Below are 16611 nucleotides of genomic sequence, written 5' to 3' on the forward strand. Positions count from 1 at the left end.
GCGGCTGCGGACCAGTACAAAGGGCGCGCCGCGATTAAGCACGATCCCTCGCTGCATGCATGCGGGCGGGCGAGCTCGCTCCCTCTCTCTCTCTCTCTACGCGTAGAGGTGAGACTGAGAGGGAAATGAAGAACAAGACAACCAAGCGCCGTGCGTAACCGGTGCGCCAAAGGCTAGCGCATCCCTAGGGCTAGCAGCGTATCCCCCATCGCGATGCTAACACACACACACACACACGGCCGCTCCCCTACGTGCACCATTGCCGCCACTATAAATCGGCCTCTCTGCGGCGACGGCGGCGCGGCTCTTCCATTTTATGAGGCCAACTGCACGGGCGCGAGCCGGTGTGCGGGCGGCGTCCGGCCGCTGCGATCTTCGCTCCAGGCACAAAGCTCCGTGGACGAGTGGAAGGGAGCAGAGAGGAAAACATTCAATAGGAAGGTCGAGTCTGCCCTGACGAAAAACCAAAGTATTTCACTCCCAAGGCCAGCTCATAATGCGCCATCACGAACTCCAGGTGCTGGCCTCCGCCGCCGCCGCGGCTGCAGTTGCTGACGTTACGCGCCCAGGTTCAAGAATGCTTGGGCATTCCAATCACGCTCCGCAGACAAACACAGAACAAGACTTCGTTTAAGCAGGGACGGTTTCAAGACAACGCAGTACTCCCGAATGACCGTAGCTCCGTTTAACATGAAAGTTATATCGACGTCAACAATGATGCTGAAATTTTCAACCCACGAACTGAAGTAAGAGAACCCGCAGTCGAAAATGGCCAAATGATGCGCACAAACGCTATTAGGAAAGAACGGAACAAGGACATGCGCGTTATTCTATCCTCCTGCCTATGTTAAAAAGCGCTGTAAGTATTCAGTAATGCAAAGTTCTCAACTGGCACAACACACACACACACACACACACACACACACACACACACACACACACACACACACACACACACACACACACACACACACACACACACACACACACACACACACACACACACACACACACACACACACACACACACACACACACACACACAAACTGCACGTGTTCATGCAATTTCGCTGTAAGTTACATAACCACGTTGGTTAAGCGCAGCAACGGTGCAAAATGTACACGTAACTTGTATACGCGGCCGGAGATCGAAGCCTCGAGCTCCGCAGCACAACGCCATAACCACCGGATTTTACCGCGGCGGAGTAAAAATAGTTTAGGAAACCTATGTATGTACTTGTGCAGAAGAACGAGTTAAATTACGGTTATAGGCACAACGACATCATGGCTTCTGTAATCAAAGTTATAGCCTTCATGGAAGTCGGACCGCCAGTCATCGTTGCAGCCTGGCCGAGCGGTGCCGTAGGGTGCACAACAACGCACACATGGAAACTGGCTGCCCTTCCGGAGATATTGAACTCTCGTGGAAGAGCTTCGTACCGACAGCAATCAAGAGAGCGCGACCTCCGACCGTCGTCCATGTGCGCACAGGGCACGCCGTTATCGGTCACTGCGGGCACAGCACGAACCCCTCGTGAGCCCGGGTGAGTCGTTGTGCTCGAGTGTCCGAATACAGTGTCCGGGCTCTTCGCTGGATCGCTGGAAGGGTCACTCAAACGGCCACGACTTCGTCGGCAGATGCGTCTTTATTTCATCCATCGGCGATATCGGGACGCAGAAGCTTCATACGGAGACTGGGAATTAATTTCGATCGCCTGCGTATAGTCCGGCGGGCACTAATATAGCACGCGAGTGTTTCTTACACTTCCGCCAGAGCGTAGCCCACCACGACTGGAACTCGAATGCGCAGCCCCGTTATGAGCAGCCTAAAGCCGCTCATCCACGACGTCTGTTCCAAACGTTGACCAATGCGTCCTTCTTTTGGGATTTCTTCCAAGTGCGCTTTGCGACGGGATTTCGTCGATCTGGGGCCGATTGGTACACAAATCAATAACTGAACGCAACCACTTCAATCCACGGTATTTCGCACAGAATGCGTAACCACGTGACTCAGCAAGGAAAAGGTCACATTTCCGATCAATAAGTTGAGGGGATACTAAGAGCAGTAGGTAACCATGGTCACTATGCCAGAAAGAAGAACGCCCGTAGCTCACGTGAAGCGTCGCCAGATGCCACGTAGCGCAAGAATATCGCCGGACGTGATCAACCGAGCATACGGTTTACTTAACCTGCGCTAGGACCGGGCTAGTTAGTACTTATTCATAACTTCGGATAGCGCAATAGGGTCGAGTGTCAAACAAATACACAAGACAAGCGCTGCTTTCAACTAAAGTTTATTGTGACTAAGGCTCACTCACTCCGGCGATCATATGCCAGCGGGAGACCGACCCAGGACAGTCGCTTTTCGACCAAAGCGACCATTTGCGACGATATATACCTAAACGACCGGCCGAAAAATTTGGTCGCGCGACCTCTGCGAGTCGCCACTGCGAATGAGCCCCCTTGCAAAAATACGGGAAGAACATAGAAAAATAATAAACACGAAATAGCCAGAGATTCTGCCCACACGCGTAAATTCAAACGGTATATGCAATGTACCGGCGGTTTTCGCAGGCCCTAGCAACAGTGGCTAATTGTCAGCGAAATTGGCGGCGCGCTAACTGCATTGTCAAGCGCACAGTTCCTAAGGCCTTTTGTTTTATGAGAGGGGCAAGAACCGTACTGTGCATCCAACGCAGAATGACTTATCTGCTACTACGGAAATAAAATGAAATTCGCTGCAATGTCATGGAGTCTTGTTTCTGAGAAGGGAAAAAAAATAATACGTCGCGCCAAGGCCGGTCAGATGTATCAGAAGCAGAAACAATGCATGCTTTCATAAAGCAATTAAATGAAATAACCCAAGCCTGCGCTCGTGCCTGCTGCCTGATGTAGTGCTTGCCATTTCACGAGTTCTTATAAGCTCTATGATTAGGGGGCGGACAGGCATCTGGAAACTAGAGCAAGAGATGAACGACCATCTTATCAGTTTCAAGGTATTTCTCGTAACACTGGCAGTTTCGATACGAGCGAATGCGCCATAACGAAATAAACGAACACTACGATATATCACATGCAACGCCTATTCCCTTAAGGCGCGGCATTTCTACAGCCGGAACGAGCATTCCGCGAACGACACGGTCAAAACAGCGGCTAGGTAAGGCAGCGCAAATATAAACATAACACACGCGACTCCCACGGGACACACGGAGGCGGCCGAAGAAGCCGCAATAGCCCTAGCACTGGCCACGGTGCCTAGCGCTGCGATCGTGATCAGCGACTCGCAGGCAGCAATCCGCGGCTTCGCGCGCGGTCGCGTCTCGCGGGAAGCGGTCCGCATACTCCAAATTTATGACGACGGCGACTCGTCATCGCCCTCGCAACCCCAAAATTCTACAGTCTTCCTCCTCTGGACCCCGGCACACACCGATGTCCCGCTCGCGGGCAACGAGGCGGCCCACGCCACGGCTCGAGGTCTCACACGCCGAGCCGCCGCAGATTATGTGGCCGCCGCCCCCGCCCCCGAGAGCGGGGCATCGGATCTGCCTGATCGGGACACTACAACAGAAATGCGGCAACAAGAATCACAATGGGCGTGGGGCGATCGCCTGACCACGTTCAGAGATCTCACCCAACACTACAGACTCCAAAGACGCACATTCCCGCCACCACACGACAGGTTAAATAGGAATGAGGCCGTAACATTACGCTTGCTCCAGACAGGCAGCTACCCTAGCCCCGCGGTCCTACATCACATCTACCCAGGTTTATATCCAACAGATGCCTGTAAAGCTTGCGGACAGCGAGCAACGCTGCGACATATGCTGTGGGAATGTGCCGGCAACCACGGTAATGGGACCACATCCGTTCGCGACGCGTCCGTAATCGCGGCCGTTACCACAGTACGGGAAGCCTCGAGCTCGCTTCTCCCCGACGCCGCCCCAGCTGCGGGGCCCGCCGGGGACCTTCTCCATCGGCGTCGCCACCGCTGGGAGGCGGCTCTGAAAAGTTCAGAGTTGGCAGACCAGCTCTGGGCCGTCCGGCAAGCCAAAGATGCCGCCCGAGTCCAAGGACTTGGAGCCGCCACCTGAGGCCACCACAACGAAACTGCCGGCCATTCATTAATAAAGTTTCTTCTCTCTCTCTCCGAAGATTCTGAAGTAGAAAGAGGAATTTAGTCAATACTAGAGATAAGAATTCATCGACTCACTCATGCTTTCATCATTTTTCACCATCAAAAGCACGACTATGGGAAACGCCGCAGTGGAGGGCTCCACGTCAATTTCGATCGTCTGCTGTTTCTACTTTTTCCCTTTCTTTTTTAATGTGCACCTAAAGCGCGCGCAGTACTCAAGCGTTTCTCGCATTCCGCTCGCATTGCGGAATGTTCACTGTGTAAAATCCGATTCTTGTTCGTAGTTGTAGCAAATGCAGAAAGAGCAGGCGATCACTGGAGGACGTGACCTATTGCACAAATTGCTAATAAATGTGCTAAGCACTGTTTGTAAGTTAAGCATGTACCAGTGTTGAAGCATGTACCAGTGGACAGCGACTTGCGTGGCTTTCGCCACGCAAGTCGCTGTCCTTCAACGCTCTCGCTTTCTTATGATTACGACACACTGAAGTCATTTCTATGGAGGACGTGATTCGGCCAATCAATGGCGTCGAAGCGTGGCCCGAACTCGCAAGCTCCTCCACTCCACAGCCATAGAAAGTCAGAAGAGCGTGGTTGATACGCGCGAAGCTCTCCACCAGCCGATGCCTATCGAGCACTAAGCGGGCACACGCGCGTTTAACCAACAAAGCTAACATCGATTGCGAAATCAATCTGGACGAGCTGCACCCCGAGCACTTTCAAAACAGCCCTTCGTACTCGACCATGGGTCGACGCAGAGTTTACAAAGACGAATCGGGCAATTATTAATTCACGCGGGCGCACACATCGCGGAAAGCTTTCAATTTGTTTCTCTCGATCAGGATCAGTCGTTTCCTTGTCAAAAGGCGCTCGTTCCTTGCGCTATCAGTGCCCTTTCCGGCCGCGGTCGTCAAACTATGAAACAAACTTACTGCGCGGCATCCGCTACAAAATGCGATAAATGATCATTTATGCGCAGGGCGGAACACCGCATGCACAAGAAACACGGAGCTTCGACGTTATCGCGAGCAGCTATTTAAGTTCCTAATAATGCCGGTCAAAAACACGCAAGAACGTTAAAAAACCACTGTAACCCCTGCTGCCGTGTTCGTCGCAAACTGTGTTCATGGCACGGTTTTCAGGTTGTGGGCTGAATGAAGGACGTGCCGCGGCTTTCATGGAAGTGAGCATTGCAATATGCAGTATACAGACTTAATAAAGGGAAAACCAGACATCCACCCGTTCGTAGCAATTGCTACAAAGGAAACCCATACGGGTTCCTCGAAAGAAAAGCCTCAGAGTTGAAGAAAAATTCGTCTTGGTCCGGGACTCGAACCCGGGACCACCGCCTTTCCGGGGCAGCGGCTCTACCATCTGAGCTAACCAGGCGGCTAGCAGAGGGCAGGGCGACGTTGAATTTGTCGACAACACACGAAGCGAAGGCAAGTGTGACGTAGTAGTTCTGCGGAAACCCGCAAGGTGGAGAGAAGTAATTAATAATGGAAAAATCAGACATCCGCCCGTTCGTAGACTAGACTAATATAGACTAATGAAAACAAGCGAAGCGTGAAATCAACCGCCAGCGCTTTTGCTTATACAAATGCGCCGAGATGGTGCATTCCCTCCCGTACAGTGGAATGGCCGTCATGGATGGGTTCTGTGGGGGGAAAGATTTTCGCGAGTGGAAGGAAAGAAAACAAGAGGTGAAAGGCAGAGAGCCTGCCCAAAGTGAAGTGGACCTCATGGAGGTAATAGAGCAGTGGGGTACGGAGTTACAGTTGCATAATACAACTATAAGATGTGGATTGACAGTCACTGAATAAGAGGGCTTGTCTTGAAACGTGGAATATCTTTTACGCGGCGTTGACTCCTATGAGTCCAATGCTCATGAATGGCGGGAAGAATTCTGGCAGCACTGAGATTTCAAAGCTTATAAAACGTATTACTTACTGAAGAAATTACGTATTTTCTCCAGGTGCGTGCAGTCTCGTTTACGAAATCTACAGCCACAAATAACGCGCACGCGTTGCAAGAAACAAAGAAGTGACGCTAAAGCGTTTCTTCGGCGACGTCGTTCCCGTGAGAACCGTTCCGCTTATCAAACTATAGGCAGGTAAAGACAAAGCGCGAAAAGTCACGCTGGATGGCCGTTCCTGTATGAGCAGCACAAAACGGGAAAGGGGGTATCCCGCCGCGTATATAAGGAGCGCGCATGCAAGAGACAAAGCGGGGAGAGGGGGACCAGCCGTATACTAAATGATTCACCGCTCGGCCTCGCGGTTAATAAGGCGCAGTTATCAAAGTGCGATCAGTTGCCTCCGCTCGGCCATTTCGGGCCATCATTAGTGCGTAACTTGGCCGACCTTTTATACGGCGCCTCCCCCGCGCTCGGCGTCGTCCGTGCAGACTGTACGCAGCCTCCCCCCACTCGGCGCAAACGCGCACCGGTGGCGGCTAGGCTTCGAACGTTCGCAAGCGTTATCGCTGGAAAGAAGAAACGCTAAAGTAGCCACCCTCCGTGACCGTACACCTACGCAGGTATAGTACCACATGGATCCACAAACACAACGATGGCGCCGTGGCGGGGGAGGAAGGAGGCAATGGGTCGAAACGGCCGCATAGGCGGACGCAGCGATGCGATAAAACGATTCTCGGCTCCGCTCATTCCGTACATGCGCGCACAAGCGTCGCAAAACATTGTCGCATTCTCTCCGAAAGATATTTCCAGGCGACGTTTTTATTTATTTCATTTCGCAGTCGCCATAACCTTAGATGCACACAGGCGCCCGCGTTTTAGGCCTACGTCGCAGCGACTTATCTACAGAAGGGCACCCATTACGACGTGCCCGAATGGTGGGACAAGGCAAGAACACCTTCTCGAGAGCGTCCGTTGGGCTGCATCGTTATACAACGGCGAGAGACGGAACAGCAGATAAATGAAGATGGCGAGACAGGGGAATGCTAAAGACGTTAACCGTAGTGAATTCGACTAGCATCATGCGGTGCTGTTTTCGAACTGGCACAAGAGCAGCGCGAGAAACGCGTACGGGCTGTCTGACCGCATTCGTAATGCCGCTGCTTATTGCATTCATATAGATTGTGGCTGTTTTAGGTGCACCGGTATACCGTGCATATACGCCGGCGCTGCACAACAGCGAGGGAACCGAGTTCATAAGACTAGCACTGCATTCGATCCCCACCGCTATATTGGTATGCGATGCCGAGAGGGACGCAAGCGTTTACACGGACACGCACAACTAAACGAACACGACAAACCTTACTTTTACAGGTCAAATAATTATGGCAGTAAAGAAGAAAGTGGGATTAGAATCAGCAGCATTGTGATGTCATGTACAGTCAACAGCAAAAGATTGCGGGATGCGCGAGCGCGTGGCAAAGAGACCCTCCTCCCCTTCTAGCGGTGAACCCCTGGTGTCGAGACCGACGCCTGCACGCATGCGTGTCCCTCCGATACTGCAAGCTTGCACGTTTCCGCGCTTCCTCGTTGCGCGCCGGCGATATCCGAATGTAGCCGCGAGGCAGCCCTCTTGAGATTTGCGCCGTGGCGGCTTCGACGGGCAGAACTTCGTTTATACAACGGAAATCAATTGTCCATTTTCGTCTCGCCGGTCTCCTTCTATAGAGCGCGTCTTTTTCCACGCTCTCCTGCGGTAGAACGCACCGTTCGTAAAAAGGAAGAAACAACGGAGATTGGCCACGAAAAGGTGCAGCCCAGAAAAAGAAAGACTTGTTGCGTTCGCCACCGGGCCGGCCCTATGCGTCAGCGCTCGTAACTCGACAAAAAGCGGCCGCAGTGGCGCCCGAGTGCTCACACTTCTAAACACGTTTCACACCGTTTCGCCCGTTGAATCCGCCACAATGCATATCGCAAGAGGGCTACCTCGCGGCTACATTCGGATATCGCCGGCGCGCAAGGAGGAAGCGCGGAAACGTGCACGCTTGCAGTCTCGGAGGAAAGCACATGCGTGCAGGCGTCGGTCTCGGCACCAGGGGTCACCGCTAGAAGGGGAGGAGGGTTGCTTTGCCACGCACTCGTGTGTCCCACAATCTTTTGCTGTTGACTGTACATGCTGCGGAATCAAGAACTGCACGCTATAGACGCGGCAGGTAAACAAACGGTGTTGTTTCGCGCTGACAAGTGAGCTGAAGTAGTCCAATTTAGAACCCGCATCAACAAAGTTGCGAGCCCTTTGCACCATTCAACTTTAACACGCGAACGATCTCTGCAGCAACTTGGCCCCCTCCTTTGACAACTTTCGTAGGCCAGCGAAAAAAAAAAAGCAAGTTTTACCCACAGCGCACACACTTCATAAAGTCCGACACGAGATAATGTCAGCCATCCGGTTTCGGTGAAGTTTCGGCGCGGCTTGTTTTACGAGCACGGCGGCGGCACCGCGAGTGCCACGCCCTCATCCGCTCGCGGGACCGGCGCGTGGACTGCGATGCAGTAAGGCACACATAGCGCGAGCGGGCGAACTCACCGAGGCGTGCACGCGTTTATTCCCGTACTTTCCTCGTGCACGTTGTTTGAAAAGCCGGCGCACACACGCAACCACTCGGAACACGAAGTTCGCCTCGAGAGCATTTCGTGTTGCGAAGCAGAAACGAGGCGGAGGACAAAGTCCCCTCTTCGGGAGAGAGCCCCGTCTTCGATACGGAAAGAAGGAAGAAAAATAATGGCTGCGAAAAAAAAATTGTTGCACATAGGTACAGACGACGGCGCGATCAAATATTTGCGTCGCCCGCCCGAAGAAGGAGTCTCGCTCGAGGTGGTGGCTGCTCGCAGATGCGGTCGCTGTCGGGGACACATAACGTGCGACAAGCGGATATTCCCACGTCCGTCTGCGGAGGAAAAATATTGACCGTCGAGTTCCAGCATCTCTCCGGGCGAAAGGGACACCGCCATGATCTTCTTCATCCGTACAGCGAAACACAAAGCCGACGCAGCGGCACGCGCAGAAAGTTGGAAAGCACAGGGACTCGCGACAGCGACCGACCTACCAGCATTTCTCTCAAGACTAAAGTCGCCGTTGTCCTCAGATGCGTGAAAAGCCTAGAGTGGCAAACGCGCAGGCATACGTCTTCAAGCGCTTCAGGACCGTGGTTGCTATGGCAACGCTTATGTTTGGCACACCAGTCCCAGTGATCCTCTGCGAAAAACCACTTGACAAACGCCATTCTGAAACTCTCTATTAATGCGTCGCTTCACATACTAGTTGCGGACAATCTGCGACACGCCATGCACGCGTGACAAAAAGGAGAAAGAAATAAAAGAAACGCGAGCGAGACGGCTAATCGTATCGCAGATCGGGTGGCGACGACTGTAACGTCAGGGGACGAGCAGCGCCACGTAAAACAGTAAATTCGTTCCAACGACATTGGTGGAATGCGAGGGCCGCCGTTGCAAACCGACAAAAACCGCGCCGACGCGCAACCGCCAAGCGGGCTCTAATGTCGGTTCCACAGACGCGTTCGCATTGCACGAGACTACACGGTAACGTCCGTTTCCTGTCGGGAATATAAGGGGCTTCAGGTTGCATTTGTCAACGCTTGTGATCGAAGCCAACGTAACAGCAGGGATAACGAGGGAGGCAGACTAGGGTAATTCAACTATAGCATTGTTATCTACAGTAATTGTTTCAAGAAGGAAGGAAGTCTTTTAAAAATATAACGCAATGGAGACAGCACATTTCTTTATTACGGCAACACATTCTGCGTTTATCAGTGAATTTGTATAACTATGCGTTAAATAATTGCTAATGAGTTCAGAATGAATACCGAATACTCAACGGATATGCAAATTCTGGAACTTCTCAGACAAGCAGTAGTTACAAAATACTGTTCGCCAAAATTATGCCCTGAACCCGTAAATATACACAAAACACAGCATAAGAAAAGTTTGCGCTTAATCGAAACGAAATGTGCGCGCATCTGTAATCCAAGTTATTTCGTTCATCTTTCGCAGGGCCTCGTCGCAATTATGCGCTATATCTTTCTTTTATTCTGTGGCGCTTCGTACAACATATATTTTTTAGCTAAGAGTACGAAATCAGTTGTTAGCGCTATCGCGATGTTTCATGTCCCTCTCTTCCATTCATCATTTTCCTATGCTTTCTCGAGGTATAAAGCGCTGCATCACAGCGCCACAAACGAACGCAATAATGCGGACGGTCGAAGCACTGAAATAAGCCAATTCTTATCGCATACGGCGAAAGACAGAATCTTGTTAAATCAATCAGCCATCCGAAACCTCTCCAGACTCGCTCGTTATCAGTTACTCCGTAAATGGGCGCCGCAAGTATACGTGGATTCGTGCAGCGTGTAAGTTTAAGCATAGAGTTGCCCACAATAATTACAAGAGGGAACTCGGGCGCTGCGATCGTTCAGCCACCGTGTACATTATGCGAAGCACACGCATTAGCCTGATCTCCGTGCTTTTGGTTTCACACGTAGTTGCGACTTCGTTTATTGCGCTTCATCTGCCCTCATTGTCCTAAATTTCAGAGAAACCAATACTTTTTAATTACAGAGGAATCTGCGAACACAGACGAGCACTACTAATTGCAGCGGTTCAGCCTGTCGAGATGGCCAAATCGAAACGCAACAAGCGTCTCAACGCGGTGACTCGCTCACGAGAAATTCACAAGAGCGTTCTACGGCTCTTCTCGGTGCGTAATGGTTTCAATATCGGGCTTCTGCAGTGCTAGAGGTCCTGTATTCGAATCCTACCGTCGGGCAATTTTTACTAATGGTTCTTTAATGATTTATCACACCGTACTTTCTTGAAAATGACGAGTTTACAAAGTCACGAAGCCGTTTGAAGCCAGAAGGGCGAAGTTTAGGCGAGTCGATGTACTTTCCAGAATGCCCATGCCGGCTTAGCCTCCCTGACTGCAGCTCCCGTTGACCCTAGCGCCAGAGTTTCCCTCTAGTAATTACTGTAATTATGAGCTCAAGGGCAATAACCGCAATCATCAACAATGTAATGGGACACTAAAGAACGAAATAATTTCGGCTGTATTAAGTTACACTTATACAATGCCACGAAAATAGAAGTAGAAAATGTGCTAACACGTAAAACCGGTGGCAGCGCCGTACCAGCTCCCGGTTACGTCATTTATTATGACGTCTTCATCTCCAGCCCAGTTAATGTTCTACAGGTAAAGATGGACTACAATGTATTCCTAAAGGGCCAAAAAGTGAACTTACAAATTCCTCGTAAGTTTTACTAAGCCACAACGTCCCGAATGTGAGTAAATAATTTGAAATCCGTGATGTCGCACTGACGTGCCCGCGCTGGAGTTTCCGAGTGCAATACGAAAAAAATTCAAGTTTGGCGTTCATTGATATTTCTTTGAATAGTCAACATATTATTGCGAAATTAACGAAAATTGGACTAGTTACACCATCATTATAATCTAATTTAGTGTTTCTAGTCACTGTCCCCTGGGTTAGACCGCGTAGACGCTGCCGACGAACGGAACCGGCACAGAACAAGCCCGGCAGACGTGAAAACGGAAACCGTCGTCCTTTGCACCGAGGCGGGGGGCGGCGAGTTGCCGCTGCATGCGCTGGTAGCGCCACCTGCACCCGCCTCTGCCGGAGAGCGTTTCCTTGGAACAGGGCCGATCCAGCACGCGACAGTGTGGCTTTCCTAAAGCGCAGCCAGTGCAGCGGTAACCCTTCGCCGAAGTCAAAGGAGACTGCGCCGTCTGGCGACTCCCGTCTCTCGTCGGGCTCTGTATGGCGTTTGTGTGTCCTTCATTCTCTCAGCGCGCCCCAAAACGATGTTTCGCAGACCTAGCCAAGTTGCCGAAGTCCAGTAAAGAGGACTCGCGAAACTGGCATTTGGCGATGCGAGTAACGGTAGAGCTGGCAGCGGTATGCTAAAACTCTCTATGCTGGACACGCACGGTGGTGACTTCAAGGCCACCATCAACCGCTGTGCGGGCTTTCTAATTGGCTCTCAATAGGGTAATGTTCCTCAAGCTCTGCAGCGGGAAACGGAAGTTTGTATTTTAAAAGAAAGAAAGAAAATGAAAAGAAGAATAATAAAAACGTTCGTGAGCTTTTTGTCAAGACGGCTAAACGTTACGGGGAGCCGCACATATCCTTGCATGGGGAAAGATATAAAACAGTTCGGCTTTCCACCACTGAGGAAATGTTCGCGCTAAAAAAAATAAGGCGATAGAGGCGGTCAGAAAAGACCGAGCGGGGATTATATAGACAACGCTCTGAGACAACCAGCACTTTGTATTCTTGCTTGCACGGAGAAAAAAGTTAACGCAAGTTACATCCCGTGTAAGTCGTATATTTCGAAAACGTCATCTTGACGTTGCCTGGCGCAGCGCAGAGCCGCCATAACTGGCGCACTGACAGGAATAGCATGGATGCTAACGAGGGGCCATGTGCACTGGCTGCGTTTTTCGCTGTCAATTACGGTTGGCGATTCCCTTTTGCCCGTGATTCGCGCTGTCGACTTTTGTTCTTTAATAAATGATACTAGCTTAAACTAAACGTTTCCGTGATGTAACAATGCTTAAAAAATGACCAAGATTAGACTTTTGAAGCCTCTTTGTTTTTATTGCTGATTTCATCAGATGATCATGGTTAACGGCTTCACAGCACAATAAAAGCTACAAGCGCGTAACGGCGCCTTTTCATTTAAACAAACCAAAGTTCGGAAGCGTCGTCAGTTGGGCGACGTGGTGCGATTGAAGGGCAAAGATAACGACTAGCGACATACGACAGCGCGGAAACTACCGCAGCTCGTGGTAGTCGACTGGGCTCAGCCTGGTTAATCTCCCTGGCTTTTCCCATGTAAAAATATAAATAACGGTCGCTCCACGTGCCTTCTGATCGAGTGGCCGTGGTTAAGTACTACCGCGCGGCGCTCGCTGGCCGCTTCTCGAGCCTTTCTTTTTAAGCGGTGTGCATAAAGTGCTTTACCGAATCTCGAGATGCCCCTTTCGAGGCCTCGGTAGCGATGGTTGCCCGCAACCTTTGCGCTGGCGTCTCCAAAGAAAGAAAGGAATACTTCACTTCGGTATCTACCCCGACAGCGCTCTGCATCCCCAACCTATTCGGCTCTTTGAGGGATGGCCACCTCATCCCCCTTGTTTGCCCTGCCTATACGGACCCCGTGCGTGGTTCCCGTTCTTTTAACGCCGAAGTAAGATTCTTAGGCCTCGTGTGTATCCTGCCTCCTTCGAGTACTTTGACCTTTCTTCAGTTCTTCCGCAGCATCACCTGAGGTTTTTCGTTAGTTTCGAAAGCCTGTGGCACGTTAGTTCACCTGTGGCGCGGGTTGGCACAGGCCGTTGGCGTAGAGCCGTAGAACTTGATGCGTCGTGCTTCGTATAGAGTTATTATATCGTGCTCTACTATTTACGTAGGCTGCTTACCGTTCTTTAATGGATGCAGGTGATTGTAAAAATCATCCCTCCCCCAGAAGTATTTTGTTGCAGACTAGTTGGTTCATACTGAACCAGCAACGTATTGCGCAAAGTACATGAAAGTCGCTCTGCCCTGTCGCTCTTTCCGCCCTTCGTGCATTTTTGCGCGGTACATTACTCGTTCGGCAGGCCTGTTCCCTTTTTGTATGCGTTATATCACTTCTCTTTCAAAGTACTTCATTCTTATTCTGCAGATATCTCGAAACTAACGTTAGCCTCGATATTCCTGCTTAAAAGAACGTTTATCGTGTGAACAGCGCGAACGCAAGCACGATGCCCCCCTCTTACAGGTAATGTAGTCGCGGTATGCCTACTACCGGAGATACACAAACATGTGCTTATGTCCAAAACAAGCGTTTTCAATATACTGTGGGACGGTTGCCCCCCGACCACCATAAAGGTATGAGCCCTAAGTACGGTGTAATTAACCATTATCTCACCTTATTTAACCTGACACCAGATAGGTATGAGGTGAATTTAGAACGTCAATTCAGTGCAATTGTGTTCGTTCCATAGAATGAAGAATACCAGTGACATCACGAAAACGGAAGGTTCTTTTCAAATAAATAATTTAACACTGTAACAAGCATAAACAAATTGAGAAACACTGACCTTAAATAAAAATGAAAAGCTGTAACAACATGGTACGCTTTTATATATGATTCTACACTATGTTAATGTAGGCTCACGCATCTGCTGGATGCAGACGGCCCAACTTTATTGCTGCGTTGATATATACGGCGATTAAGCTATATTTATTTCCAACAGGCCTTCCTACATCTCGTCGTGGGCGGAAAAACAAAATAACGGCCATTTACCCGCTAACGAAGAATACAGCGAATCCATAGGAGAATGTCCTTGCTTTTCAACAACGCTGCGCCCTTTCTTTCTCCAGTGCGAGGAATACAAAGCTGCTCCCCCCTTTTACTCGCGGCCGCTCCCGACAATGGGTGAATACGCGCTTGCATCCGCGGCGAGGCAAAGAATCGTCCCGTGAGGCGAGTGGGGAGTAATCCAAAGCATTCGAACTTGGCGAAACGACAGGCGTAGCAATGCGGAGGCCGACGAGCCTTCCGGGAACCGCCCGAGGGCTCCCCGTTCTTTCCCCAAAGTGGCTCGTCTCGTTGCCTCCGCCGCGTAGTTTCCGCAAGTATCCGCAAGCATCTCCCCCATCTCTACTTAGGACTCTACGGCGGCACACGCGCGGCAGTTAGCAAGAAGAGAAGCGTCATTCATCAGGCAAGGCGCTGCATCGACCATTACCGGCTCAGAAAGCTCCCACCGTGGGACACTCGCAGCGAGGGAGTCCCGCGCTGGTGCACTGCGGGGGCCCTGTGGTGACCGAGAGAAGGGAGGGGGAAGGGGGGAGAAGGGGAGGAGAATGTCAGTCCAACGGGATACATGCACACACGAATCCTTCGCTGCACATGCTACGTAAAGCAGAGCCTGAGGTCGCAGTTTAGACACCCGGTCGCGTTGCGACGAGGGAGAACTGCAGAAACGCTCGCCACTCGTGTACCGTGATTTGCCTGCTTGTGAAAGAAACTCACGTGATCAAAATTAATCCGGAGCTCTCCAGTGCAGCGTCCCTATAAGAATTCTGCAACTCCGGGGCGTTAAACACCAATTTTAATTTTTATTGCGACAGCAATTGTATGGACACTCCAGGCGCATTGTTGGCGTCGCCGTGATGTTTCGTATACGGTCCAAGGGCGATAACACCGTCGCCGAGCGTCGTGTGCTGTATGTGCGAGTGAAAGCCTGCCAGGGAAGCCGACGAAGGCAGAAAGCGGAGAGCAAACGCGCTGTCTTCCAACACGCGAGAAGCCGCGGGGGGAGGGAGGGAGACGGGCGGCGTTGTGCTACGACAGCAAGTGCGCATTTCACGACCGGGCGCAACTGACGATCGCGGCTCAATCTCGCGCGCCATATACGGAGGAAAGTGGGGAGGCAACGCGGGAGGGAGAGGAAGCGGCTTCGACTCCGTCAACAAGTGCGTACTATGCACGGTCGCGCGCGCCGTATCTTGAATAGGATCTGCAGACGGCTCATACCTTTGTGCGCGCTGTGTTCTCGCCGCTCTTGCATTGAAGCGGTAGACCGCACCAAGGTCACTTCGCTCGCTGCTGCTGCCGCGCTTGCTCACACCGGCGTTTTGACAGCGAGCGTCTGCGCTCATCGAGTGTGATGGTTTCATGTTTGTGCACACTGACACCACGCGTAATTCACTTGGAAAGCGAATGTTCCCAAAACTATTATCCTTACTTTGTATAGTTGTATACTAATTTGCTATCGCAATCGATGCTCAGCCTTTCGGGTGAAACTGCGACTTTTTTTAAAGCGCATCCTGCTCTGACGCGTGCAAACAGAGAGAAACGTGCGAACTGCGAACAAGGCACCTACAGGACTATGTGGGTATGCTCGACACGTGGCCTCTCCCTTTTGAGGCGGATATCAGGACACCACTGCGTGCAAGATCGCCGTGGTAAAACTATCTTAGAATTTGCCACGCAGGAGCTGAAGCTTTCCCTGCGACTGCGTGTAAATATTACAAAATAATTGTATTGCACTCATATCAATCTTGGTAAGTTTAGAGTACACGACGATCGAGGTGGCAAGGCCAGGTTTGCGAGCATATTGGTTCTCCAAATGTCACGACTTGCGCATACGCACATGTACATAGACGCGCCCCGATGTCGCGAGGCGCCACTACATATGCGCCAAAGCCTCAGCCGATAGGCGCACGCCCCGCGCACGACGGCTTACGGACAGTCTATGCAATGGAATGTGCATCGTGTATACCATCAACCGCCTCGGTGGCTCAGTAGATATGGCGTTCTGCTTCTCGGAATAAGTTCTTGGTTTTGATTTCCAAACTTGGCGGCTCCAATCCAGCGGGGACAGTGTGCACAAACGCTCCTTTACAGCGCTTTGTGCGCGTATTAAAGAACCCCATGTGGCCAGAACTAATGTAATGACCTCAACAACAGCCTCACTCGT

The 16611-nt window shown here is 51.2% G+C and overlaps 1 protein-coding gene across 2 annotated transcripts in view; it reads right to left on the reverse strand.

Annotated features, from left to right (window-relative positions):
- LOC126542823 (protein dead ringer homolog) overlaps positions 1–16611 on the reverse strand; it is a 255944-nt gene that overhangs the window by 140013 nt on the left and 99320 nt on the right. For both annotated transcript variants that reach the window (XM_055077419.2, XM_055077418.2), the window contains exon 5: positions 14875–14943. In XM_055077419.2, the coding sequence (XP_054933394.1) occupies positions 14875–14943 (69 nt within the window). The remainder of the gene's footprint in view (positions 1–14874; positions 14944–16611) is intronic.

Source organism: Dermacentor andersoni, chromosome 2, assembly GCF_023375885.2.
Source record: "Dermacentor andersoni chromosome 2, qqDerAnde1_hic_scaffold, whole genome shotgun sequence".
In the NCBI taxonomy this organism is placed as follows: Eukaryota; Metazoa; Arthropoda; class Arachnida; order Ixodida; family Ixodidae; genus Dermacentor; species Dermacentor andersoni.